We start from the raw sequence: 27,846 nt of genomic DNA on the forward strand, positions 1-27,846 counted from the left end.
ATATGGATTAAAGAGTCCTGAAGCAGCTGAAGGTCGACTGACCCCGTGGTTAACTGGATAATTATCTCTGAAGAATTACGTTTGCCCTCTTTAGTTCAATAAAACTTTATTTGTGTGTGGGTGGGCACACAGATGCAGCAGCTTGCGCACACACACGCACACACACACACACACACACACACACAGTCAAAGAAAAGAGAAATAAACTAGAAACAATCAAAATAACGTGTGAATTAATAAATGTGTTAAAAACAGATGGGGATGAGGCCATGAAATAAAAGCATGACAGGAAAAGCTGAGGGGTTGAGAAGAGGGAGTCACAGCTCATTGATTTCCTCAGGACTTATTGATCTCTATAAGAACTCAGATTCTGTTGGAGTCCAATGGGGACATGTTTTCCTCACTGTCTCAGCTGGTTCCTCACAGAAATCGAGCGAGTAACACAGAGAGACACAGAGTCACTGGGAGACACAGCGAGTCACTGTGACACACTGCAAGACACTGTGAGACACAGAGTCACTGCGCGTCACACAGAGAGACACAGTGAGTCACTGAGAGACACAGAGTCACTGCGAGACACAGCGAGCCACTGTGAGACACAGAGTCACTGCGCGTCACACAGAGAGACACAGTGAGTCACTGCGAGACACAGAGAGTCACTGCGAGACAGAACGAGTCACTGCGAGACACTGCAAGACACTGCGAGTCACACAGACACAGTGAGTCACTGCGAGACACTGCAAGACACAGCGAGTCACAGTGAGTCACTGTTAGTCACTGCGAGACACTGCAAGACACAGCGAGTCACAGGGAGTCACAGAGAGACACAGCGAGTCACTGTGAGACACAGAGTCACTGCGCGTCACACAGAGAGACACAGTGAGTCACTGCAAGACACAGAGAGTCACTGCGAGACAGAATGAGTCACTGTGAGACACTGCAAGACACAGCGAGTCACAGGGAGTCACAGAGAGACACAGTGAGTCACAGAGAGACACAGAGTCACTGCAAGACACAGCGAGTCACTGCGAGTCACATCGAGTCACTGCGAGTCACTGCAAGAAGCAGCAGAGTTAATGTAGTTGTGAATGTTTGGAACGCTCACGCTGGGTCCTGGTCTCACAGGCAGGTCCTGGTCTCTGAGTCCAGACCCTCACAGCAGACTGACACAGTAGTTCAGTCTCAGTCAGAGCTGATAAATGTTTCTGTTGTTCCTGAACAGCTTTGTTTTCACTCCGTGGACTTATTGATCGCTTTGTCACATGCATGAACACACAGCAGGAATCCAGAGTGCAGATTGATGTGATGTCATCAGCTTGTGAAAACCACGTATCTCCAGTAATGAGTACATATGACGATCTTACAGATTATGATGCATCGCTGCAGATTAAACCAGCCAACAGGATATAAAGTAGTTCAAATGAGCTCAACCTGAAACATCTGCAGCAGTAAAATGCAGCATCCACATTAATGCAGCAGGAATATTAAACATTAGATATGATGAAAAACAGGAACGCTGTACTTGTAGTGTACTTGTAGCATTTTCACTGTATCAGTACTGGCACACAGTGACAACTCTGAGTACTCGCTGATGTTTCCTGACTCCATCGTGTATGAGAGAGCTTGAGGCTGAAGGAAACCTCCACCCCTCTGTGGTGCAGTTTCCTGCCGTCAGCATCCTGTGACGTGTCGGTCGGTTTATCAGCTTCGCCATCGGCTGCGTCACGTGATCATCAGCTAACGGCGTTCTGCTCGGCCCGTGTTAGCATTCCACTGTGTCCTCCGGTCGCGGCGTCGGGACGTTGATTGATCGCCTCCCGCTCTCCCTCGCCGGTTAATATGTGTGACTCAGCAGTTTGTCATTCTCCTCCTCGTCTTCGCTAGCCTCGCCGTGGCCACGCTGGTAGAGCCACGCAGTGATTCACAGATTATCGAGTGTGATCGAGCGATCTCTGTCAGCAGCAGCTGCGCAGGGATCACAGCTGATCCCTCGCATACGGAGGACGGATGTCGTGAAGACATACGTCCACTAACACACAGATTCAATAAGAGCTGCTGACAGCATCAGTCACAACACTGAACGCCATCAAACAAGAAATGACAAACTTACTCACATGCTGCTCGTCAGTTCGCTGTGGTCGTGACCCCCCCCGGTCGCAGCCCCCTCAGCTTTCTGTCTGCAGCACACATGAGGTGTCAGCTGCTGGTTTGAGCGTGTCATGAGGCTACAGTTCATCTTTAAAGTGTGTTTGGTAACGAGTTCAGCACATCTACTTAAAGATGCAGTAATGTTGAGTTTAAAACTGAAACTAGTGGACAGAAACATCAGTTAGTGCAGCTTTAATTGGTGAAGCACAAAGTTTGAGGCCTGTATCAGGACACTGAAGATCAGTTTTTAGCTTTCTTTTAAATCTGCTTCCTGGTGCCTGTTGGTAATTTGTTCCAGAGCTTTGAGACAAAATGGACAAAGACTGCGTCCTCTTTGGACGCGTCCTCTTTGGGCTGCTGCTGGAAACCTCCAATAAGCCGGCAGCAGATGACGGCAGTGTTGTTGAAGGCAACAACATTCTTCCAAACTTCTCAGGGGGAAGTGACGGGAAGCCTCAGTTTATGGCCTTCAAGTGATAACAGCATCGTTCTTTATGTTCCTGACCAGACGGCAGTGTTGGTCTCATCACTTCAGGCCGGCCACATGATCGAATTCCATCAAGGCCGCTGCTGCACCTTATTGCTCCCATTATGGCGTCCACACGTAATGGTTTTTATTGACCAGCAGGCCGTCTTTGTGTTGATGGTAATGATCAGCTGCTCGTCCATATCTCACTCTTTAAAAACCTTTTTATGGGCTTTGCTGACTGGAACAGAGACGTTTTTATTTATTACTATGATGCGTCAGGTAGTCTTAGACTCGCTCACATGTTTTCACGACTCGCACTTTTCTGACATTTGTACTTTTTATTGTGAGAGAAGAACGAAAGCAGAAAGTTCTGCTGAAGTTTCGAAGCTTTGACGACTCATCGATGAGCTTCGGTCTGTTTCACTCTGAGGATCCTGAACATTTCCATCTTTCACTTCACTTCAGACTGGATGTTCTGTGACAGGAAGTCACGCACCAACGCCATGAACTCGTGCATCGGTCGCCGGATGATGAAGTAGCTCGCCTCGTATTAGCATAGTTAGCATGGCTTTCCCAGCATGCACTGCTGGGCCCGTCCATCAGATCGTCCATTCCTTACACCTCGTTCATTTGTTCCTTCCTCCCCGGCGGCCGGTCCGTCGCCTCTCCTGCTGCTGTCTGCTGTGGACGTTTGTCTTTGTCACTGGAACAGATGGACGAAAAGTGACGCGTGACTTTCTCTCAATAAATAAAATGAAACTTTACAAACATCACACATTCCTTCAGATGGTCTTTAATCAAGCAAATTGATCAAAGCTAGTATTTAGAAATAACAATGATGAAGTTAACTTAAAGTAAGAGTCCAGAGAAGTGCAGAGTGAACAGAGACAGGAGCTTCTGTCCAGCATGAGGACAAAGAACCGAGCAGAGATCTGTAGCTGCAGGTCTGACGGTGAACCTGCTGGTCTCTGTTAGCTCGTCCTCTCTGACCGCTGGTCCACTGTTTCAGCGTCGTGTTTCTGTGACGTGAAGACAAAGTGGAACATGAAGACTGCGCTGTGAGGAAGGCCACAGCTGTTTTTAGGACATGTTTGCAACACGCTGACTTGGTTTGTTGGTGTTTCATCTCGTTTCTTCCTGCACCATCGTGCTGCCGGTGGAGTAATTGATCGGCACTCGTCCTCTGAACATCCTCCAGCTGTGTCCTGGACTGATTTCATGTCCTAATGCAGCTCACATGCAGCCTGTCTTACTAATAGCTTTTGGCCACTCGTGGGTGTTGAAGTGTTCGGATGTAATAAATCAGAGAGGTGATGTTTCAGCTTTCTGGAGCTCCAGTAAACCCCCACAACCAGCTGGATTCAAGAGGAAGGTCTCCAGGTGATGCAAAAACATGACAAATGTTGGTCTCACAGCAACATTAGATGGGAAATAAAAAATCAATCAAAGAGAAACCAATCATTCTGTCACTGGATTGTAATCAAACTAAATTATTTATTAGCTGTTGTTCAGGGTGAACCAACGCAACCAAAGCTCGTCTGAAAGTGCAGATTGGATGAAACGGAGCTGACTGAAGCAGACCAGGAGGAACTGAGGCGCGGTGTCAGGCTGCAGAGGATGTCTTAAAGGACCAATCGGCTGTAAATGTTCCCCCCAGGCCCAACCCTCACAAAGAGACGGCTGCAGGAAACATGTTAGCTCGCCTGCGTCTGACTTCCTGTCTGAGGCTGCAGCTGCAGACTGTTTCCTCCTCCTGAATATCTGGACAGATTTCCTGACATATGTCACAGTGTTGTACAGTAACGTCGCTCCACCACAGTCGCGGGGGCTTATTCGCCTCCACCCGCAGCTCGGACTCATCTGTGGCTCCTCCATCTCTTCTTCTCAGTGGCTTCATCGTCTTCTCTTTCCGTCCCTCCTCCTCCTCCTCTCTCCCACCTGCAGTCCCTGCAGTCACTGAGGCTGTGAACGGTGATATGCAGCAGATTCATCTGTTCATCATGTCTCCATCTCCTCTCTCTGTTCACATCAGGACTATTATCAGCCCTCCGCCCCCCCGCCCCTCCACATTGTAGAAAATCAATGGTGCTAATTATTGTCCATTACCTCGGGCTGAAAGACATCAGGAGCGGCTCGCAGCCATCCACAGATTAGATTGAGACCGGGGCTAATTAGCTTAGCAGCTTTGGACCGTGAGAGGCCTGGGCTCTGGGGATGTTGTTTTCCTCCATCACACATCCCGGCCTGCTGTGAGTTTTATTGCTCTGTGCGATGGCTGCTGATCCCTCTCAGCTGGAGGATTGTCTTTCAGCGAGTGATCGTGTCCCGCAGAGTCTGGGAGGGTAAATGTTTTCAGGGATGTTTCCCTCTGTGGTCGAGGCGGTGCAGCAGACGTGAGACGCGATACTGAGAGCATGTTTTCATCAAAAGTCCTTCAGCTAAGAAACACGAGCAGAAGAAACTGATGCTGATTAACTGTGTGAGCTTTGAGTTTCACCTGTTCAGGGTCTGTTACAAAGGGAGGGGGGTGATTCCAGACTCACCTGAAGCTCGTGCTCACCTGCTCGCTGTCGTCTCGTTATGACGCCTCAGCATCAGTTTGACCTGAAGCTGATTCTGATTCAGCTCAAACCCAGACTGACGCAGCCACTCTCTAAGCTTCTCTGGCTTAAACATACAGTTTACAGCCGCACACCGTGACTAACATGCCTGTCACCATAGCAACACAGCCATGTGATGCCTGAAGGTCGTTTGCATTATTCACGTGGTTGGATTTGATTCGTCAGTGTTGTGACACGTGACAGAAGAACGAGCCACGACACGAACTGATGCTCTCAACACATTTAATGACACAACAGTGCAGTTTCATTTCAGTCACGCTCCACCCTCTCCTCTGCAGGTTTAATGCTCCACCGTCGCAGCATGTTTGCGTGGTCAGCAGCGGGCTGTGTTTTCCAACCTGAGACTGAAATAACAAGCTAACATGTTCCTGTGTTCCTGATCTGCAGCTGTTCTTCAGGCTGCCGCTCTGTGTTCTCTTTAGTTCCTGCGCTCTGTTCGCAGCACTCGTCGTGTAAACCATCTACTATTTTGTTTAGCTAAGTAGCAAATGTTAGCATGCTGAACTAAGATGGTGAACATCTTGTTTGCATCTTCACAGCGTGCTCGATGGCTGAACTTACCTGAACAGGTAAAAGTGTTAAAGCTGTTCACTGTGTTGTGACACAGTTTCATTTATTGATCATCATATTCAGCAGTTACATTCTGATCACATTGACTTTGAACTACAGATACAGTTCATGCATTTATTCACTTGAATTCATTCACTGGTTTGTTTTCAGTATTTCTGTGTGTTCATCTGATCAGTGCAATAATATACAGTTTCTCTCATGCGCACACACACACACACACACACACACACACACACACACACACACACACACGTGTGTGACTGTCTAGATTTGTTTCCTGGTGATTGGTTGATTGATCCTTTGATTGATGAGGAGGGTCTGTAAATGGACTCATCAGACTTTGATCCATTCTGTCCAGTAATGTGAGGAAAGTCCAGAAGAGCCTTGAGCTTCAATGATTTGATCCCATTGGTGTGTGTGTGCGGAGCCAACAGGAAGTCAGCTGGCTCGGCCACAGGAAGTCGTCACTGAGCGTGCTCTGTGGGTCGCAGAAGGTGGAGGTGTCAGTAGACTGTGAGGAATGAATGGGGCACCGTCTTTGACTCTACGTGCTGAGAAGCTAACAGTGATTAGCATGCGTCTGCACACATCAGGAAGACTCAACAAACACACCTGGTGAACCTTTAGTGGACTCATCTGGTCCTGACTGAAGAACTACAGCAGCGTGGGGGTGCAGCCTGTAGCACCATCACCCCACAGCAGCAAGGATCTGAGTTCACACACACTGATCAATGTATGTGTGTGTGTGTGTGTGTGTGTGTGTGTGTGTGTGTGTGTGTCATTGCTGGTGCTGAAGCTGATTTCCCGTCTTCCTGGTGGTCTTCTGTTACCGTGGAAACGACAGATAGGAAGGTGGGGGACACCGATGGTCAGAATGAAGAGGAAGTTCTGAGGAAAATAAGATGGACAGAAGACAGCGGGGGGAGAAGATGAAAGGTGGAGGATGGGAGGAAGGAACAGAGGGACATATAAAGGGCGAGAGGTCAGAGAGTCAGACGAAGGAAAGACGGATTCACAGCTGGTGGAGAGTCAGAGGGACGGGGAGAAGTTTTTGGGCTGGAGCACAGAGTAGAGGTTTGATGGATAGATCTGAGGGGCGGAAGGATAACAGAGGAGGAGGAGGTGGAGGGAGAGGAAGGTTCAGGTTGTTGAGGATTATAAAGCATGTAGAATGGGGGGGCAGAGGGAAATGGGGGAGGAGGGGTAGAAGAAGACAGAATGAATGACTGACAGATTATTACGGTTCAGTTATACACTTTTTAAATGGACATAAATATTAAAGACATTCTGAACTTGTGTGTCACACGTCACCGCGGGCGACTCCATGTGGTCGATGTGTGCAGCCCACAACCAGAATGTTCTCACTCGATTGGTTTGGTCTGGTGACGTCTGACCAGCGGTCCAGAAGGACCATGTCTCGCTGTTGTTGCCGGAAAAATGACGTTAGTGATCAAACGTTTAGCAAAATGTTTGCAGATTCACTTTCTGTAGATGAACGAGTCGTTTAAAGCTGCACTAACTGTTTGTGTCCACTAGTGTTCAGTTTTAAAATCAACATTCACACATCATCACCTCCAGCAGCTCCGGAACAACATGATGATCGATGAGTCGTGTTTGTGTCGCCTGACGAACGTCAGTCCAGCACTCTCTCTCTTTGAGCTCTGTGTTTGGTCTCCTCCGGCTCTTTAGCTGCTAAATGCTTCTCTGTGCTCACCAGCTCGTCTGTGGCTGAGTCTGTCTGCTGCTCAGCAGGGCGTGATCTGAGGCTTTTCACTGCTTCTTCTCTGGAAACAGAGAAGTCGCGTCTGACGGATAAACGAGCTGAAAGTGTCGATGAAGCTGCTGAAGCCGAAGCTGCAGCTTCAGCTGATGATTCTCGACCAGCGACTCCAACACGTGTGATAAAAATAGACATTATGGCCACTTTAATGTGTTAATAGACTCGTTACATTAGAACTCTGATCGTCTCGAGGCTTCGTCTCAGTGGCCTTAAAGACGTTTTTCTAATTGAAAGTCCTCGTCGTCTCAAACGTGTCATAAAAGGCTAAAATCGCAGCAGCTGACACGTGTGCTCATGTATGAAGGACACATGATCAGATGATGGACAGAAACGCTGAAGAGTCTCTGGCACGACAACGGGAACTTGGCTCTGCGGCGTATCTCACAGATGGAGCCAGAAACACAGCTAACATGCTGAATAAATGAGCTCTGGGCTCTGATCACGTCCACTTCACGTGATTTGACGAGTATTTGATTCACTGCTCGGCTGCAGCGGCCGGCAGGAATCACTCACAATGAAATAATGATTCCTGTGCTCCTGTTTTTCTTTCTTTCTTTTTCTTCTACTTCCTCATAAAGACTAATTAAGGCCTTGGAAACAGCTCCTGAACTGCTGTATAGAGGTGTGGATGTATTGATGATTATGTTAATCATTGATTAATCTGCTGATTGATGGTTTCATGTCAGAAAATCATGAAAAATAATTATTAAGTCATAATTAAAAACATAAAGGATCATGTATTTAAAGCAGCGTTCTATTCCAAAACTCTCGTGAAGCATTTCAATCAGTTTGATCAGATCTGATCACCTCGCCCACACAGATTACTCTCCAGAATTAGCGATGGAGGATGGATGAAGACGTTTTCAGGAGCTTTGAAAGCAGTGAGCCTGAACTTTCTGTTCCTATAAGAACAGTATATCAGTCTTTGTTTGAGACAGAATCAGCTGCAGCATTATTTAAACATGACACAGATAAAAGCTTTTCATATCTCTTCTAGAACTGGTTTCGCATCTTTTCCACCATAAATGATTGAAGTGTTGACACCGTCGTACCGGTCAGCAGTCTGTTGGCGTGCAGTGGGAGGAAGAAGCTGAGCTACGGGGAGATTTCCTCTGCTGCTTTTATTTACTCTGTGGTTTTCATGAATAATTGGTGAGACACGTTTTAGTGGAGAGGAGAGAGCATCAGATCAGGATTCCTTCTTAATGGAGGCTGGAAGTTTGTTCAGGTTCAGTCGTCCGTCCTGTTGTGGTGATTAAGTTTCCTGCTTTACAGGCTCAGGACTAAAACACTGCTCGCTTGTGCTAAATCGGCGTTCTGGCCGAATACCTGAAACTTTCAGAGTCAGGATCTGATGACTGATGACAACATGAGTCTGTCGAACTGTTTCGGTCCATGCAGACGCTGTGAAGCTGCATATAGATCCTGACAGGACCGTGGACCGTGTGGATTTCAGTCTGTTTCTGCAGGATGTGGCCTGGATGAGCCATCCGAAGCAGATAACTTTGAGAACTGTGAATCTTCAGATTACTGACAGAACTGAAAATCGGCTGGTTGATCTCATGTTGCAGTGAATGAGAAGCTAATTGTCTCATGTTGAAAATATCAATCAAACAGCATTAAAATGAAATAAAACCAGCAGTTTTTCACCCTTTCTGTTCTGCGCTGCTGTCAGCTGACGTCATTCATTTCATACGAGTGTCGAGTGACGACCTTCATCTTCATCAGCGCGAACATCTCTGCTCGTATTCAGCCTGAATCAGGCGTCAGATTAATTTGTTCTCCTGCACAATAACGATGTTTTACAGAGAAACGATCTGATTAATGTAAAGAGCTGTGGCTCTAGAACGGACCCCTGAGGTATACCTTCATGGATCCTTTAGGAAGTTCTTAAACCAGAAACCTGCAGAGACCAGCTCAAGACCAGCTGACTCTCCACTGGATGTACAGGTTGTTATGTAGCTGCTGGTCCAGTTTGATTTCCAGTCGGTGGAGTTTCTGTTTAAGACGTGGCCAACGATAACAGTTTACTGTATGAACACTCACTGATGTTCTTCCTCTGACTTTCTGTTATTGTTCCTTTTGTCTCGCTCAGACTTGTTTTCTGACCTCGGCCTTCTTCAACCGGCAGTCAGAGAAATGTGTTTCTGTGAGCTCGTACGTGGCGTCGAGACCGTTTATCTGGGATTTGTGAAGAAAAACCTTCAGCAGGTCACACATTCGTCGACCTTTGGATGTTTCCTCTGTGCTGTGCACGCTTCGAGTTTCAGGCTTTGATGGCTTTGAGTGGGCGTCTGCATATGTGTTGGTGTGAAATACACTTTCAGGCCTCCATTGTACTTCGGTGCAGTCGACTGTGGACGTCCTCGAGGACGAGCTGCTGTCAGGACTGTGACAAGCGCTGTGCTGTCGTGGCTCGTGAGCAGCTTGTTGTGTTGATGAAGTTCACGTCACGCAGACTCCTCCTCCTCCGAACCGTCAACTGTCGTTTGTTTGTGACTCGTTAGTTATTTTTCAGCATTTCCATCATTAGCTGTTTTACACAGCGCTCGTTATGTTTTAGCTTAGCTTTAGTTAGCTACAGTTAGTTTCAGTGCACTAATGAACACACAGAGGGACATTAAACCAACAATCAATGACATTCAGATGCACCGAATGCTGCGGGAGCTGGTGGTGGTTCTGACCAATCAGGACCAGGTAGCAGCTTAAGGCCGGTCCTCGGCACCCACCCCTTTAATGACGTAGAAGTGTTTGAGGAATAGAAGGATTCGAGCAGTTTGATGGTTGGTAACATCACCTCAACATGTTCTGTTAGCTTTAAACTCACTGTTGTCTTCATACCTCTTCGCTGCCTTTGATTGGTTGGTTGACTGTCCAACCGTTTTAACATGAGGGAAGACCTCATGAATGTTTGATGGCCGCTCTGCCCTCCATTTCATGTAAGTGCATCAGAGTGAGATCAGCCCTTCACTCCCATCCATTAACCCTTTCAGCTGTGGTGCTGATGAGAAGGAAACCTCCTCCTGAAGAGCAGCTGACCCCCCAGTCTGTTGGACCAAATGAGAAAAGCTTTTTTTCTGTGACCATGAAACAGCATCACACGTCCTTTCTGATGACCTCGAGAACGCTCCTGATAAAAGTCCAGTCCAGAGGGACAGTCTGCTCTCAGATATCCTCCAACGACTCGGTCATCATGGTCATCAGTTCACCTTCCAGTCTGGTTTTTTGAAGAGATGAAGGTCAATGATTGGCTGATTGCTGCTGCTTATTTCCCACGTGAAGCATCACAGATACAGAAGCTGAAGATGAGCTTTAGTGTGTTTCTACAGTATCAATGAACGGAGAGAGAGAGCGGGCGGGATCATCATGATCCAAGCTTTGGAGCTATACTTCCCATAGTGCCTTGGGGCATGTAAACAGGAAGTATAATGTTACTATGGATTCAGCTGTTAGCATCTCCTGTTAGCAGTGTCCTCATGGAGGCTCAGATCACCGGATCACAGGTTAATTCAGGATCTCCTCAGGAAGTGAAGTCACACTGGATGAGTGGATAAGGAGATGTCACCTTTGCCTCTGATCGGGGGGGGGTCATCCTCCGAGCGGTTCTTTGTTTGTTCTCTGCGATACATCTTGTGACTGATCCTCCTGCAGTAGGTGATCCCCCTCCCTCCATATCTCTGCCTTTTAAGCCTCGTCCCCTCGTGCGGGCTGTTGCTCTCTGTCTGCCGGCTCCTCAGTGTGTGAACCACATGACAGGATCTGCATGACGAGCCGCGAGTTCTGCGCTAATTTATGGCTGCAGAGAATCTCTGACGTTCAGTGGTATCGTGTTGATTTGAATAATAGCACGAAGGCAACACAGGAAATGAACAGGGCCGCCGTGGAGGGAGATTAATGACCCGTGTGTGTGTGTGTGTGTGTGTGTGTGTGTGTGTGTGTGTGTGTGTGTGTGTGTGTGTGTGTGTGTGTGTGTGTGTGTGTGTGCGCGCGCGCGCGCGCCCTCTGTGTTTCAGTTTGTTTTTCTCGATTAATCAGGACTGAAAGACGTATTGATCAGTTTCAATCAACATAGAATCTGTGATTAACTTCAGATCATGAAGTGGAAACTCGTCAGGGGAAGGTGGACGTGTTTCCACTGGAGCACAAAACAAGCCAATGATACGGCTTAAGGTGCAGAGAGAGAGTTCACTACACACACACACACACACACCAGGCTCGGTATGAACTCTTGATCAATGACTTGAATCGGTTGAATTTAATGAGCTTTTCTTTTTCTTTTCATGCTGTGTGTTTCTGTTCGTGTTTCATGTTGAATTGAAGCTGTTGTTTGTCTCATTTGTTCTTCCTGTTTGTTTGTGTGTGTAAGAGACTTTAAAAGAAGCTTCGAGGGGATTTTATGTTCACTTCCTCTGCTCGTATCGCAGTGAGCTCACACTGCGTCTGCTCCGAAGCTAAGCTGTAGTTATGCTAACGTGCTCTTTTGTGTTTGTGTTCTCATATTTCTGAGTATTTGCTGGAAAGCCTGTCGTCTGTGAGAGCTTGTTGATTCGTGGTGGCGTTACAGTCGCTGCTCACGTGCACATTTCTTATTCCTGTGAAGCTTGTTTTCATCTTCAGATCCTCTGTTCTGGCTCCGAGAGAGCAAACACAGCACACGACGGCTAGCATGCTAGCATTACATCATTCAGGCCTGACCATCAGCACGTTAAAGTGACTCCATCAGCACACGCACACGCACATGCACACGCACACACACGCATATATAATTACTGGAAAGTATCACGACAGTATCGAACCTTCATGTTAAATAATACGTTGATGTGGTGCAACACACACACACACACACACACACACACACACACACACATTGATTCAAACAAACACCTACTGCAGATAATAACTTCATACATAAGAAGGAATAATTGATCTGAAGGTGTTTTTGAGGTTTGCTGAGGACGTTCTCTGGGTAGAACGACAGTCTGAAATCATCTCTGGAGAATAAGAATAATAAATATATCAACCAGCAGCATGAAGAGCTTCTGTCAGCGGGACGCTTTGCTCTGAAATGTGTGTTTGGATGTTTGTTGGTGTCAAAACTTAATGAAAGGTTGATGCACTTGCTGCATTGGTGTGTTTAAAATTAGCTCTGACATCAGTTTAGCTAAAATAAAAGCAAAATATCCTCCTTTTCCCTCAGAGCTCAGTGAGCTCTCAGGCCCACTTTGCACATCAACTATGATAAACCAGATGTGGAAACAGTCTTTAGATGTTATACTTCAACACATGATATGGGGGGATTTGAGATTTCACACAAATAAGATGAACTTTTTAAAAACCAACTGTCAGTTTTTTTTAGTGAATGACAGATATGGAGGGTGTAGAGTGTCGTCTCTGGTCCTGCTCCGATCATCAAAGTTTATTTGCAGTTTGTGTCATTATCTGGATAAATTTGTCTCATTAGATGCTCAGAAATGAGATTTTGGACAACATTAATGTGAAGATGAGCTGATTTGGTTTCACGTAGAATAAGATGTGTGTTTCTGTATTTGTTGCTGTTTTGTGCACCTTCATCCACAAGAACACAGAGGAAACAGACTTTTAATGTGTCAACGACTATCTGAACCCCCGCCCGCGTCGTCCGGCTGCCATGTGGCCACTTTGTCCCTTCACAGCAACAGAACATGTGACCTTTCTTGAACGTCTTCGTTGTGAGGTCTGCTGGCGAGAAACTGCACCACGTTTGAATTTCATGAAGAATTCGATATTTCAGAGTTCAGTTGTTGAATGTGTCGAGGCTGAATGTGCAGAGGTGGCTGTAGGGATGCATGCACACGCGCGCGCACGCACACGCACACGCGCACACACATACACACACTTGACTCTCAGTAACAATAATAAGGCAGACCTTCACCCGGCGGTCCAGATACAGAGGTTTATTAGCACACAGAGGACGGGGGACGGGGGACAGGAGAGTGAGAGGATGGGGGGGTGCAGTGAATTCAGTGAAGACAATAAAAACAAACACTCGTCTGCCCTGATTGTGCTGTCAATCCTGCGGTACATTCTCCACACAAAGCCAAACCTTTTCTTCGTCACATTTATTGTCTCAGTGAATAAAAATTGATCAGACGTTTGAAAAAAGTTCCACTTTCTCCAGATGAACTCACCAAACAATGGTACGTCTCCTCAAGCGTAAATCATTTCATTCCTTTATTTATTCATTTCCCTTTGTCTTCCTGAACTGTTCTGACTGATGACAGTAATCATGTTCCGGGGGGGGGGGGGGGGGGGGGAGGAGGAGGAGGAGGGAGGAAGGATCAAACCTAACCCTTTAAAACACTTTCTATTTTTACTTGCTAAAAGCTCGTCTTCCTTCTTTGCTCGTCTACTCTAAAACACCTCACGTTGTGACAGAGCTACACTACGCAGACCGCTTTGTTTCTAATCGACTGACACACCGAAGGAACAGAAGCTCTACAAAAGAAGTTTTCTCTGTTTGAGACGAGAAGGCATCGGTAGCAAATGTTCATTAAAGGTACAAGCCGTGCTTAAAGGGACAGCCCTGTGCACTTTCAGTCCACGCTCGTCGGGAAAACGTCCCCAATGTCCTCTGAGATGTCTCCCTGCACTCTTTGTCTTTTAACTTTTCTGGCTCAGACTTTGAGGCAGCTTCTCCCGAGTTCTTGCTATTTTTGGTGTGTTTTAATGCTGACAGGCTTGTACTTGCACTGTCCTCCCTGTCTTTCTGTCTTCCGTGAGCACCGTCCCTACTCTGAAGTCTGTCTGAGCCCGACCCGTCACAGTGCATCGGTTCGTGGCTGGAGGGCTGAGTGGGCAGACCTGGGCAAACGATGATCGTAATAATAACGTAAATTTGGTATTCAACAGTATTCGCTCTCTAAAAATTGCACTTGTCTGTTTCGTGAGGCAGCTGAAAAGCCTCAAAGCCCAAAGCAAAGAAAATGTGCATTTTAAAAGCTCTTAGTTTCTTAGTTTGGAGTTCTGGTTTGCTCAGGTCCAGTGCTGGGTGCTGGGAAGTGGTGAGGAGGTAACCGGAGAAACAGAGGAGGAAGGAAGTGAGAGGTGATGGTAGTGCCAGTCTGCGTCTCTGTCTGTTAGTCTCGTTGCTATGGCAACATGATGGGAGTGTCTGAGAACACGGACATGATGGAGTCTGTCTCCCCCGCCCTCTGCTGCATCTGGTTGTGGAACTTTGAGTGCTGCTCTGGCCCTACCAGTAAACCTGGCCCCAAGTGTCCTTGCCCCACCCTGAGTCTGCCGTTCTGCTGCTCTTTGATTGGCTCCAGAAAGACCACATGCTTGTTGGTACTGACCTTGCGGCCCGGGCCCTCGGTGGTCGCCGGCGGGGTGGGCGTGAGGATGGAGGATTGGGCGCTTCCTGCCCCGGCCTCGTTCCCCTGGCTCAGGGCGGCCGCGGCGTGGGGTGAGGCCTTATGACAGTGAGGGCAGCGGCAGGGTGTCAGGTACAGGTACATGAGGACCAGCACCAGGCTCACCACGCAGCCCAGCAGGGTGGTGAATCCAGTGTTGAAGGACTCGTGAGGCTCGCTGTCGTGGTGCAGCACCACGGTCACGTTGACCTCCCTGCTTTCGTTGCGCTGCTGCTTCTCATCCAGAGCCATGCACCAGTAGATACCGGAGTCATCCGCGCCCGCTGCCACGATCTCCAAGCTGCCGTTCGTGTACATCTTTAATGATCCGTTGTTTCCTGGCGGCGCCACGTACTCCTGATTCGGCGACACCCAGAGAAAGGTCACATGCTGCCCGGTGAGAGTGGTCATACAGTGCAGCAGCAGTGGCTTTCCTGCCTTCACTGAAACACTGCTCTCCTGCTCGGTCAGCAGCCCGCTCACGGCGGTCAGGTTGCATTTTTCAAAGTAACGGGAGTGCTTGAAGAAGCGCACCGTACCTTTCTGCTTCCCGTAGACCAGACAGGTGTGCTCCTGCCTGAAGTCCGTCACTGAGGTGAAGTTCCTCTCTTCCCAGTACCGGAACAGTCCGTACATGGAGCACTCACACACCAGGGAGTTGTTGTGAAGGTAGAGACCTCTCTTCACTGAAGTGGGTAGGTTGGATATGTCCTCCAGGGGTAGTTTGGGCAGGCGGTTCGAGGACAGGTCCAGCATGGACAGGTGAGGGTGGCTGTGCTCTTGGATGGAAAAGAAGGGGAAGTCAGTGAGACGGTTGTGACTGAGGTAGGCCTTGCGGAGGCTGCCCAGTCCTTCCAGAGCTCTGCTCTCCACGTGGACGATACGGTTGTTGAACAGAAGCAGTTCCTCCAATCCGGGCAAATCTAGGAAATAATGCTGCTCCAAGACACGAAGCTGATTCGACGACAGGTCCAGGTGTCGGAGCAGGGTCCCAGAGGTGTTTCGAAACGCCCACGGCTGAATAGTTGTCAGCTTGTTGTGCGCTAACCGTAATGTCTCCAATCGATAAAGTCCTTCAAAGCTGCCCCCCTCCAACTGCTCAATCCTGTTATGGCTGAGGTCCAGAGTCACAGCGGAGACCGGCATTTCTCCGGGGACCCGCTCCAGACCCACGGCGGTGCAGCTGAGGATGTCCGAGGCGCAGAGGCAGCCGCCTGCCTGCAAGGGGCCCTGAGACAGGCAGACGGTGGCCTGGACTGGGCTCAGCTGGGGGAGCTGGAGACAAACTAACAACACGACAGCGGACCACCATAACGGCGATGCTGCCGCTGCCACCAAACCCTGCAGGAAACCACTACGAGCAGCAGCGTTCGACATGACGGCACCAGCAGGCTGCGGGCATCAGACCTGTCCTCTGGCTGTTGGTGACCCAGCTTTTATCTCTGTTACTGTCTCCACTTCAGAACAATGAATGCTTTCACATACTTCATGCAGAGGGATTCATGTCATAAATAAACTAACATGAGACTGAACATACTTGTTTTTTTGGTCTCTTTACACACTGACATACAGTTTTTTCTCTTTGGTTTGTGTTCCTGCTTCAGGCGACTCGGAGTCTCTTTTCATTTTCAACACACATCTAAGACAGAAAGCTGCTGAAGCTGCAGGGGATGAGGTGAAAGTCACCGTAGCGTACGCTCGCTCGCCTCCAGCTCGAGCTCCAACACGAGTGTTTATTTTGTTAATGTTGAATGAGGCGACTGCATCTGCATCCACCTGCCAACATGGCAGCCATCTGGAGAGGGCAAGAAGAAAGGAGGTGTGTAAACAAACAGATTCCTTCTGTTCTCCTTCTGTTCGGCAGGCGAGCAGATGGAAATCCAACTCTGTCTGTATGTTGTACAGAAGTATTTTGGTAATCGGCTCAAAGATAATGTTAAACGTGACGGATGTCAAAGTTCAGAAGCTTTAAAACTCATCCAAGTGTTCAGGAAAGTGAAGAAGAGGAGCTGATAAATATTGTCCTGTTCTCCGGCTGTGCAGAGCGGCTCTCAGTCCATTTAGCCCATAGCTGCACTTTGTGCCTCCGGCTCAGATTCTTAGATCCTGAATCTGTTGATGACTTTTCTCTCCAGGTCGTCTCGAGATGCCTCTTGATTCCTCGTTCGAGTGAACATTAAACTCATTTTCCAGTGAAGTGATCGGATCCGGCTCAGGATCGCTGTTTCCTAACAAAGCTTCAAGTTTCCCACATGAGCTGATTTTCTCTCCTCTTCATCAGTAGCTCCGATCGTGATGAGGGGGCCTCGTCTCAGTTGTAGCACGTCTTTGCTTTCATGCCAAGTCGGGTTTTGTGAATCGCTGCCCCGGCTGTCCGCCGCCCACGGCCCGCCCCGGTTCCAGGATCAGATTTTCAAAGCGGTCAGCATCCTGTCCACTTCACTACTCTTCACTGGGAGGCAGCGGCGGCAGCAGCGCTCGCAGCTTTCAGGCTGTTATCTGCGCCGCTCCTCGTCTTTCCCCCCCGCTGCTTTCTGGAGAGCCGTTCCCTCTTTATCGTTGGCAGGAGGAGGTTTCAGAAACCAAACATGAAACGTGCAGCGGCGGACTCTTCCTCTTTATCTTCTCTCCTGCGGAGCTCGGAGACAGAAGGAAGTTGTCGTTGGTCGTCTCCAGATGTGTGCGTGTGTGTGTGGGGGGGTTGGTTTCCTGCAGTCACTGCTGCCTCCCGTCTGTTCACCGCTCGCTCTCAGCTGCCTCTTCTGGTGCTTTCCCAGCTCCTCCTCCTCTTCCTCTCCTCCACTCTGGTTTAATCCTCCGCCCCCTCTCTCTCCTCCCGCCCATCCCCGACCCTCCTCCTCCTCCTCCTCCTCCTCCTCCTGATCTCCTCCTTTTACTGCTTCACTCACTTTCTGCCTGTTTCTGTCTCTCTCTCCTCTTTTGTCGTCACGGCTCTCCTTCTGCTTTCTCTCTGTCACAGCTGATGTTTCCACAGGAGGAGCGTTATGAGGCTGCAACTACTGAGTTTCATTATGTCGACAAAAACTATAAAAATCATTCAGTTTTGTTTTTTTTTGGCCTTTTGATAATGCAGCTGGAGAGAGAGAGGGATGAGCGCCGCTGATAGGTGCGTCTACCAGGTGAACTATCAGCAGCCATGCTGGTTCAGGTTCCTCCTGCAGCGGTGAGGAGTCACTCGTTAACCATCGTCTCTGAGAGATTCAGTTACAAAGATGGATTTTACTTCCTGGAAGTGAGGCCCAGAATGAGAAACAACCTTAAGGTCTGCTGGTGGTTCATGTTAGTGTGGGTTTGTCTGCTCTTTTTGACAGCTGGTCGTCCATCATGTGCTCAAACTGCAACTGTCTGCTGTCCGTCAGTCACTTGGTCCACTGGGCGGGTTTGTCTTCTCTAACGCAGTGATTTCCCTGCGGTTCATTCACGTGTCTGCGTTCAAGTCGTTGTCATTTGCTCCTTGAATAATGTGCTGCATCATTAGAATAATTTGCCCTTTTGTTGGTTTATAATGAGAGAGGGAGCACAATGGACTGGTGTTGAAACACAGGCTTTGACAAACACACAGTCGGTGACATTTTGCAGCCCTGAATCACCCTGCTGCTTCTTTCACAAGATGCTCTCTTCATCTTCTCTCGTCCTTTTCTCTTCGTTTGGATAAAATCGGGCCGATGATGGGGGGGTGATGACTGGGTGAAGGAGAGAAGAGTCTCTGTGTGAAGTGTCATGGCTGCTGTAATGATAAGGTCACAGTAGATTTTACTGGAAAATGTCACCATGTTTTCACGTCAGTCCCTCTGGACTCCTCCTGTGAAGGACACTGGTGACCTATGAGCAGCTAAATGTTTCAGGTGGACTTCACGGTGTAACAGCGGGGTGCGTTTAGACACAACAAGAGCCAAAAACTCTCAGATCTCAGAGATGGAGCTCAGCAGGATTAGGCCATTTCAAGGATGTGGAAGATGATGTTGATGATGATGTTGTGAAAGATTTCATTTACTCACTTGTGACAAAAAGCTAATGAAGCTGCGCTCCAAACAGCTGATCTGAGGAAAGTTGCAGTGCAGGCAGAGGTCAAGCTAACAGGCTATGAAAACGTAGCTAAGCTAAGCTAGCTTTCATGTCCTGCAGGCATTTATGCCGGTCAAGTTTAACAGGCTGCTAGCAGCTAAGCTACATCCCACATTGTGTGCAGAAAATCTAAAGATAAAAGCATCAGGACCACTATAAAGATACAACAAGAGTTTAAAAATGAATACAGTCCCACAAAACTACTGAACAGGACTGAGACCAAGGATAAATAACTACTCTCTCTCTCTCTCTCTCTCTCTCCATATATAAATATATATATATATATGTATATACACTGAAATGCAGTGAGCCTGTAGTGCAGGAACAGAAAGCAGCAGATTGTATTTTATAGCGGTGGTCCCCAACCCCCGGGCCGCACAAGAAATGATTAATTATTTCCGTTTTATTTATTATCTGAGTCTGAACGATCTTTTATTTTGAAAAATTGAAAAATCTTTTATTTTGAAAAATGACGGGATTCTCTCGGTCACTCGCTCAAATTTAACAAATTAAATATAACAAATTTAAAAGGTTGGGGACAAACTGTTTCGTAGCAAGTGGCTGGTGCTGGATGTGATGTAATGAGAAGAGGTGGTGGGTGGCTGGGGGGGTTATAGTCCAGTCTTTCTGGGTCCAGAGGTGAGGGGTGGGAGGGAGTTCAGCATCCTGACAGCCTGGTCAGGATTTTATGAGCTGATTGGTGCTGTGGGATGGTGCACAGTCGGGGCCCAGCAGGGTGGAGAGCAGGGGGCTGAGCACAGATCCTCGGGGGGGCCCTGTGCTCAGTGTGATGGTGCTCGATGTGTCGTTGCCAACCTGCGCTGCTTTGATCTGGTTATTAACTGCTGGGGGGTGATGGTGCTGAATGCTGAACTGAAGTCTATGAACAACTTTCTCACATGAGAGCATCTTCCATCAGCTGATGTCACGAATCCATCGACACTCCTGAAGTGGACAAATTGTTTTTAGTGGCTCTCTGTCATGACTTTAGTGATAACTGGGTCGTCAAAGGTTTAAATATTCTGTTTACTCACTTGGAGAAAAAAGTGGTGGAGCTTTGTTCCGGTGTGCTCTGGCAGCTCTACACCTGTGAGAAGGATGTAGAATTCATGAGAGAGCTGCACCCAGTCTGCTCCACGTTCATGTTTGACATCGTGAAGTCAGACATCGATGCAGACCTTCAGGCTGTAGTCAGTCCAAGTGGAGCCGGTTGTAACCCCATAATAAACGACTGGGTAGTTACATCATCTTTCATATGATCACCACGTTTTTCTTTAAATGTAAACCTGTAAAGCAACTTGTAACAACAGCTGTCGGATAAATGTTGAGCAGCAAAAAGTACAACATTACAAACACAAAGTTGGAGGGGGGGAGGTCAGAAGCCACCCACCTACCAAGACACCACCGGACGCTGTACGGCAGTGAAGAAGAGTCCAGAAATAGTCTGAGAGAAAGAGGCAGCGAGCAGAGTACAGCATCAGTCGTAAGAAGAGACAAAGGGAGAGAGTGAGTGGGAGTCGGGTCTTGTGGAAAGGCCCTCTATAAAAGATTGATGCAGAGAGGTTGGATTGAGTGGCGCCACAGGGGAGAGGGGAGGGAGACGGTGGGGAGTTTGATTAGCGAGAACACCAGAGACTGAAGGCTGGATGGATCAGACGGGAAGAGAGAAATGGTTTTCACATGTGAGCAAGAAGAGGCAGATGAAGGTGAGAAGGAGAAGCGAGGGGTCGGGTCCTGCATCGTGGTGGATGTGTGCTGTGGGTCCAGTTCCAAAAAGCTCTGACGCGATGGTGTTTTCTGCTGCTCTCCTGCTCAGATGTGGTTGGGTTAGGGTCCGTTTCACCTGCTGCCGAGCAACACGGCTGATAACTGCTGTCCCAGTGTTTACTGACCGATGACAGATCACACCCTCGTCTGTGATCCATGTTCTGTGTCTGCTGTGGGAATCAGCAGAGTCAGCCTGAGGCTGGCGAATGAGCTGCAGGGGCGTCGAGTGGGCCACCACACCAAACACACCAAACTCCATCCTCAAATTTAGCACTTTAAAGTTTTTTTGCTTTTGCTGCAATGACATGCATTGTAGACACGCCATAAAATATTTATCAGTTACTTTTCCAAATCCATGTGAACCACATGATCCACCGTAGAGCAGTTAATAAGACAACATGACACTTCAAAGCTCCACCGGCTGCTCCTGTGTTTTCCTTCTTCTGAACAGTGAAGAACATCAGGAGTTGAGTTTTCATTAAAACAAAGTTTCGGCTGGCGTGGTATGAGGCCACGCTGCCGTAACACTGCAGAGTGTGTCTTATCATGGTCTTGCTGGACGTCCCTGAAGAAGACGTCATCTGGGTGGCAGCATGTTGCTCCAGGACCTGTTTGTGTCAGATGACCCATGAGCACTAACACAACTCCAGACCAGCACAGAGGCTACCTGTTGAACGTTGTGCTGGAACAGTCTGGGTGGTTCTTTTCTCCTTTAGCTTGGAGGACACAACGTCCATGATGTCCAAAAAGACCCGTCTGAAATGCAGACTCATCAGACCAGCTCACTTTGTGTCGGTCCGTCCCAGATGAGCTCTGGTCCAGAGTCTGTGGATGTGGTTGATGTCTGCTTCGCTCTGCTGGTCTGAGCTTGTGTTTGTAGATGCAGTGATGAACTGAGCTAATGACAGTTTTCTGAAGTGTTGCAGAGTCCATGTGGTGACATCCTTCAGTCATGTTGGATTTTACTGCCGTGCTGTCTGAGGGGTCAAAGGTCAGGGGCATTCAGTGCCTTGTCTCTTACACGCAGAGGTTTCTCTGGATTCACTGAATCTTTTGATGACATCGTGGATTGTAGATGATGAAATCGACACATTGACACACTGAGCCACAGGATGACTCATACCCAACCATGAAACTGTCACCTGTTTACCTGTGGAATGTTCCAAACAGGTGTTTTTGGAGCGTTCCACAACATTCCCAGTCTTTTGTTGCTAGTGTCCCAGCCGGTATTCAGTTGAATGTAGGTTGGAAGGGATTTGCAGATGTCAGCATTTTGTTTTTATTTTTGCCTCTTACACGACATCCAACCTTTTTGGGTGGGGTTAATTGGGTTTTAAATGGACTTCTGAGGAAGAGATATTGTTTGTGATTCTGCAGGTCACAGAATAAAACAGTCATTAATTCATCTGTACGTTTCTTAGCCTTTGTGAAAGTTTCTCTTTTTGTCACTCGTTTTGCGTGTGGAAAATGTAAGATATGAACATTTAAGCTTAACATTCTTTCCCAGGTGTGCTGTCAACTGTACTACAAAAGAACAAACATCAGGTCAAATAATAGAAGTAAAACTGAAAACAACAGCCAGTGCACTGGCTGTCGACTTAATTCACGTTATCCAGTACTACAGGAAACAAACATTTTGAAAAATAAAGAAGAATCATCTGAATGCAGCACATGAACCTTGAACACATCCGACAGCATCTTTAGTTTTCAATGCTCGTCCTTGATGACGACACACAGAATTCAACAAGAAAACCTGAACACAACAGAACAAAACAGGGATACAGTAAAATTCTCAATATTATTCATTTCAATTCATTTAGAATTGCTATATTTATTCTAATTCGGATTATTGATGTAAGTCATGTGGTCACCCTTTAAATATCAGCCTGACTTCAGTCCCTGTTCTGTGTTATAAACTGAGTGTAAGCTCTCTAAGGCAGGGGTTCAGGGTGACACAGACACAGTGGAAACAGTCCATTCATTTGCCTGATGACAGATTCTATGCTGATGACTCAGTACAATTTGTTGCAGATTTTTCTGAAACTCATAAGTTTGTCATTCCACTCATGTGATGCCAGCTGCGTTTTGGTCTTCACTGACATGGCGTGGCTTCTAGTAGGTTGGGGGTAGTGGACAGTCTTCCAGGATTTCTGATGCGTGTTTGCAGAGACAACGAGTCATATCTTGTTGCCTTCAAGTATTATTCATAGAAATTGTATAAAATGAACAAAAGTAAAAAGTTGTTATTGCTTGATAATGCACGGCGTAAAATGAGCATTACCTCCTCTAACAGTCTGTCCTCTTTCTTCCTCTCCGCCCCCCCTACACCTTCCCCCTCCAGGATATCTCGAGCTGCCTCCGTCCTGCTGTCTGACCCCTGTTTCCAGCTTCACTCCATCCAGCACCTGTTAGGAGAGGGTGGAGACTCCTCCAGCTCGTCAGCAGCCATCACCTCCACCGCCCGTCCGGTAGTCGGGTCTTTGGGGTCGTCCGTGACCCCTCCGATACCTTCAGCCGCCGGAAGCGCGGCCTCTTCAGAGCGCAAACACTTCTCTCTGCACGCATGTGAGTGAAACACTGCTACACAAAGCTAGTGTCTCCAGAGGGAGCTGTGTGAGGTCTCATTGGTCAGTCCCATGTCCAGGTAGAAAGAAGTGAGCTTTCTTCTTTCTCACTGGATTTATCACATTTATCCATGATGGACATCAGGGGTGATGATATTCTTGGAAAGTGTAACTCACATTTATGTTTCTTGTCTGTGAGTCATAGCACACAGATATGAGACACATGTGGCTCTGAGCAGGTTTGACACAGTCCTTACTTCCTGGACACACGTCAGTAGAAGTATTTTCAAAGTCCTTTAGGATTCGACGTTAAAGCAGCCAAACTTCCATTTCTCAGCTGTTGAGCTCCCACGTCTTCCAGGACATGTCAGGACAGTCACAGAACTTAAAAGTGGATTCAGTTTCTCATCTCAAAGTGAATCAGTTCGAAGTTCAGCTGAGCCAGTGCTTTGGAAACAGGCCGTTTGTCCATGATGTGATTTCGACTTGACTTTAATTTAATTTAGGGCTGTAGTCACGTTTACTGTGGCTGCAGGGCTCTGCATGTGCATGAACAGTGAATGTTGTTTCCAGCCTCCTGCTTCACTGCTGCTGCTGTTCATTTCACTTGTGGCTGTTTTACGCTGCTGTTGAGATTTTCCACAGACACAAACACCACAGACACCAACATCACAGACACAAACACCACAGACACAAACACCACAGACACAAACACCACAGACACAAACATCACAGACACAAACATCACAGACACAAACACCACAGACACAAACATCACAGACACAAACACCAAAGACACAAACACCACAGACACAAACATCACAGACACGAACACCACAGACACCACAGACACAAACACCACAGACACAAACACCACAGAGAGTATTATTACTACTTGTATTTCCACACCTGCTACAGTAAATGCTGGAAGACGAGAACAGGCATCAACACAGAGTAACGAGCCCTGCAGCACCTTCATCGTTACACATATTAAAACAAAATGCAGCCGTTCAGCTACAGACTGTCAGTACCAGATAATTCAGCTCGGCGGAGCAAAGACATCCAGAGTCATAATCAGTTCTGATGCACAGTCTGGACCACTCGTGACACTGAAGAACAAATCTGTTGGTTCGGCCAGCGGACTGGGCTTCATGTATTTCAATATCGTTTCATTCTGCACAAAAATTCAAAGGAAGAACGATGTTTCATTACATTTATAAATAACCACCAACACCAACACACACGGTTTAGAGACAGATCGACAGCAGACCGAGAGAAACTTCAAGGCTTCCTGACACAGATTCACAAATCCAGCCTGAGCCTGACAGACAGAGTGGAGGGAAACAGTGAGAGACAGATGGAGACAGACGGAGGACACAACACAGAGACATACGTCAACCGACTCGTGGTTTATGTAGAGATATACAGACAATGCATCGATTCAGTCGCTGTGAGACACATTGAGTTATCATGATTGAATTAATGACACACAACAGTCTGGCAGTGTGTGTTGCTCTGTTGAGTATACTATACTGTGTACGTGTGTGTGTGTGTGTGTGTGTGTGTGTGTGTGTGTGTGTGTGTGTGTGTGTGTTTTGATGAACTGTCACTGCTTGTGTTGATACATGCAGTCAGAGCAAAATAGCAAAAGGCTAAGTGCCCTGGTGTTGAGCTTTCACCACAGGGGATGGCCTGGTCACCACAGCATCCTCGTCCGTTTCCATGGGAGCACACGCCGTTTCCATGACCACCTTGGGTTGCATCATCTGGAGGTTTTGCTCTGTCTGTGTGTCTATCTGTGGAGGTCATACTGGACTGATTTCTAATGCTAACCCCCCAGTAAACACATTTAGAAACACTGTATAAACATATAGTATCTGCTTTATATCACACTGTAATGTAGCATAAGGACATTATTATGTCCATTAATGTACATGTTTTATGTATTTGCAGTGATGAAAAGTGCCTTTGCTGAATAGGAAATTTGGAAGATTTTAGTTCTGACTGATTTGGCGCCAGCTGTAGTCCTAGTGGGGAATTACTACGACTCCCAGAGTTCTGGGTGCAGCAAGAACAAACTACAGTTATAATAATATAGAAGTCACAGGACGCAGTCTGCAGAGAAGTTGGAGGTGTGCAGCCTGCAGTTCTTAATCTAACAGCTGATGGCGGCTGCTTCTTCTTATTCCATCACTTCCTGCAAGATTTCAAGATGATCCGCGGTCAGACTCATTTTTGATGGGTTTTGATGGGACCTCTGGGTTGGTGTTTCCCATGGCGACGGTTGACCGATGTATCGTCAGCTTCGTTTTCTTCGTTATGTTTCTCCTCTCAGCCAATGAGCTCTCACCATCCAGCTGTCAGACTGAAATCAGCCTCATGTGTGACATGATGTCAGAGATGCTGCACCACAGGAGTGTGTGTGTGTGTCTGTGAGAGAGGATGTTTTACAGATGAAGACAATGAGACTGTGTCCTCACATCCAACTGTTCGTCTCTCTCTTCCCGTCGGATGTGCAGATGTTTTATGAACCAGCTAACAGCTACAAAGCAGCAGCGTGTTGTTCATGTCGTGGCTGTCAGCTCTGGTCCTCAGACAGAAGAGCTGAGCTGGTTTGTTGTCTGTGCTGCTGCTGTTGTTTGGAGTACATTTACTGTAGTACTGTACTCAGGAACAAATTTGAGGTACTTTATTTGAGTATTTCCATGTGAAGCTGCAGAGGGAAATATGTTTTACTCTTCACTACATTTATTTGAAAGGTGTTGTTAGTAATTACTTTTCAAACTAACATTGTACATAAAAATCAGAACATGTATAAAATCCAACAAATTGAATCTATTAATTAGTCGAAGACAAAGCTGGTTGATTTTAGCTGCAGTTATATCAAACAAAGAAACACCTGTGTTAGCATCGCTGCTTCTCACGCTGACCCGCAGGAATCTGTGAGGAGGAGTTGGTGTTAATGAATGGACGTCTGCAGCGTGGGAAAACAGATGACCTTTATACAGATGCAGACACTGTGCTGGTGTGTGTGAGCTCTAACAAAGCCAACGGATGAAGACGATCATTTATCTGTGGCTGTTTGTTGTGAGTCCTGTCTGATGAGAAACATCACTTCACACACGTGTGTGTGTGTGGTTCGGCCGCTGCAGTTTGTGTTTGTGTGTTTGAGCACGTTCACAACAGTCTTATGCAAGAATAACTTGACCTTTATGAAAGAGTCAGAAGAAACCTTTCCTGCGTCACACGTCTGCAGAGGAGCAGCGAAACGAGCCTGATGACATTAAGACAGAGCCGAGCAAGATTATGTTTGGAGAAATGAAAAGAACAGCTGTCCAGCATGGAGGGGGGGTCGATCAGGCTTTGGGCTTGTGGAGGGTAGTGAGAAGGATGGATTTAAGTAAATACCAGCAGATTCAGACATCAAGCTTCACACCATCTGTAAAAAAAAGCTGCAGATGAAAAGAGGATCCTAAACACACCTCAAAGTCCACAATGGAGGACCAAGCTGAAGGTTCTGCAGTGCCCCCCCCCCGACCTCAACATCATCAACAATCTGTGGATTAACCTCAAAAGAGCAGAACTTGAAACCTTTTGAAAGGAAAAATGGACAAAAAATCCCCCAAACAAGAACTGAAAGACTCTCAGTCGGCTACAAAAAGCCTTTTCAAGCCGTGATGCTGAAGGGGTGTCAGTGAGTCCTGGGGGGCCAAACTATTGCTTCAGGCCCTTCTCCATTTTAAAAACTGTAAAAGATGGAAATAAAAAAGTGATCTTGTTTGAAACGTTAAAGTGTCGTCAGCTCGTCTTTTATTTAGTTATTCTCTGAATTTTGACCCAAACGTGTGCACGTCACTATATTTATTTTAACTAAAAGATCGTTTATTTCATCGCGTGTGGCCCCTCGCTGATCCACACGGTCACCCGATGAGCCGATTTCTTTTGTGGAAAGTTTGAAGTGAAAAAGAAAACAGAAGGAAAAGGAGTTGGGCCGGCCTGAAGCCTTCAGCCGACTCTGTGCAGTGGAATCGTGCAGGGCGGCGGTTCTGGTCCAATAACACGAAGGCTTTGTTGTGTGTCAGCATGTTTCCTGCCTGCTGCTTTGAGTCCTGCAGATCAGATCCTGTGCTGCAGACCGCCGCTCTCTGAGCTCCTCACAGGGATTCAGACAGTTTCAAACCTCTGCTTTGGTTTGTTTTCTGCTTCCTCTGTCCTCAAGCTCAACTTAAATTTATCAAGATGGAAACATGTTGATCTTTCAAAGAGACGTTCTTTGTATTCCATCTGCATTGGGACTGATTATCTCGATTATCTGATTATTTCGACCTCCTGCTCAGGAAGTCCTAACAGTCCCTTTCTTTGCCAGCTGATTTGAATTGCTTGAATTGCTTGATGTGTGACATGTCCCCGGCAAAAAAGACGAGAAAAGCAAAGACTGAAGCCGACAGAC

The 27,846-nt window shown here is 47.2% G+C and overlaps 2 protein-coding genes across 3 annotated transcripts in view; one reads left to right on the forward strand and one right to left on the reverse strand.

The window, feature by feature from the left end:
* Positions 1-27,846, forward strand: part of LOC121614608 (E3 ubiquitin-protein ligase RNF123) — an 86,925-nt gene that overhangs the window by 35,792 nt on the left and 23,287 nt on the right. For both annotated transcript variants that reach the window (XR_006007237.1, XM_041948583.1), the window contains exon 37: positions 23,174-23,397. Coding sequence is in view for 1 of the 2 variants with exons in the window: in XM_041948583.1 (XP_041804517.1) it covers positions 23,174-23,397 (224 nt within the window). In the remaining variant the exon portion in view is untranslated. The remainder of the gene's footprint in view (positions 1-23,173; positions 23,398-27,846) is intronic.
* amigo3 (adhesion molecule with Ig-like domain 3) lies at positions 13,895-16,649 on the reverse strand. The gene has a single exon (XM_041948599.1). It carries the CDS (start codon positions 16,354-16,356, stop codon positions 14,716-14,718), a length of 1,641 nt encoding a protein of 546 aa, XP_041804533.1. The 5' UTR covers positions 16,357-16,649; the 3' UTR covers positions 13,895-14,715.

Source organism: Chelmon rostratus, chromosome 2, assembly GCF_017976325.1.
Source record: "Chelmon rostratus isolate fCheRos1 chromosome 2, fCheRos1.pri, whole genome shotgun sequence".
NCBI classification, from domain to species: domain Eukaryota; kingdom Metazoa; phylum Chordata; class Actinopteri; order Chaetodontiformes; family Chaetodontidae; genus Chelmon; species Chelmon rostratus.

Bases quoted from the DNA above. Each gene is read 5' to 3' on its own strand.
- amigo3 (XM_041948599.1), bottom strand. From the start codon at position 16,356: ATGTCGAACGCTGCTGCTCGTAGTGGTTTCCTGCAGGGTTTGGTGGCA.